The sequence below is a fragment of the Perkinsus marinus genome (assembly GCF_000006405.1).
Source record: "Perkinsus marinus ATCC 50983 genomic scaffold scf_1104296963884, whole genome shotgun sequence".
In the NCBI taxonomy this organism is placed as follows: domain Eukaryota; phylum Perkinsozoa; order Perkinsida; family Perkinsidae; genus Perkinsus; species Perkinsus marinus.
This window is the reverse complement of record NW_003204924.1, coordinates 1-947: the sequence shown is the minus strand read 5'-3', so window position 1 is coordinate 947 and position 947 is coordinate 1. Positions and strand designations below refer to the sequence as shown.

The 947-nt window shown below is 48.9% G+C and overlaps 1 protein-coding gene across 1 annotated transcript; it reads right to left on the bottom strand.

The window, feature by feature from the left end:
• Positions 1 to 233: 233 nt before the first annotated feature.
• Pmar_PMAR019400 (hypothetical protein) lies at positions 234 to 497 on the bottom strand (the record flags this gene model as incomplete). The annotated part of the gene is made up of 1 exon (XM_002771086.1): positions 234 to 497. A coding segment is annotated over one exon (264 nt), but the record flags the coding sequence as incomplete, so codon positions are not given.
• Positions 498 to 947: the final 450 nt, after the last annotated feature.

Sequence of the window (947 nt, the reverse complement as noted above, 5' to 3'; positions counted from 1 at the left end):
ACATTCACCTGACTTCCCACCAGATCCCCGTCAACGATCATTTTCTTACTGCTATGATCGTCCAAGATTTGTAGCCCAACCTTCGACGCCGAATCCCGAATTGCCGCAGCCAACTTTGACAAATCTCCCCGTAACGGTTCCAGCATCAAGCTGATTGACGGTTCCGCAATAGAGCGCGTACAGTCAGCCAAAGTCGCATGGGCAACTAATGAGCTTCTGCCCATGCAGCTCACATCCCCTTGGATCTCAATTACCGATCGTGTGGTATCATCCACGAACGAAGTCTTGGCCAATACCAGGGCCTCAGCTCTAGCTTCTGGTCTTAGCCCAGTACGCATGTCGCATGATTTCCAGAACGCATCACCAACTTCATAACGACGATTATCAGGATTCACCGCAGGGCCCTTCTCAATTTTACACAGCTCCTCTATAGAACTAGCCACCATATCAGCCTGAGTCAAAAGCTCATGGACCGACTCCTTATTCAGCTTGGTCATAGCAAAAGTCGGGAATACAAAACAAGTGATCAACGTTCCACCAAAGGTACCAATAAGTGTCAGAGCGACTCTCCATAATGACCAATAGATCATCTGAGTTCTATCAAATGTCTCGTTGAGACTAGGAATGATTCCGATAATCATCCACGTAAAAGCAAAGACGGTCCCAGCGTAGTCAATGCTCGGGTAAAGTGAAGCCAGCTTGCCCAGTGTCACCACAACGAACATCTCCACTTCATATGCAGGGATATTGCGAGGATTAGCTGATACGCAAATAATAGCAGTAATTGCTGCCAACAGCGTTCCTATAATCCGCTTAGTTCCCTTCACCAGAGACGCCCCTGGGGTCGGCAAGAGACAGAAAAGGAGTGGTACCAGTCCCCAAAATCCATACGTCTCTACCACCGGTTCCTCCTGAGCCCAGGCAATAAGGGGAAGCGCAAAGAGCGT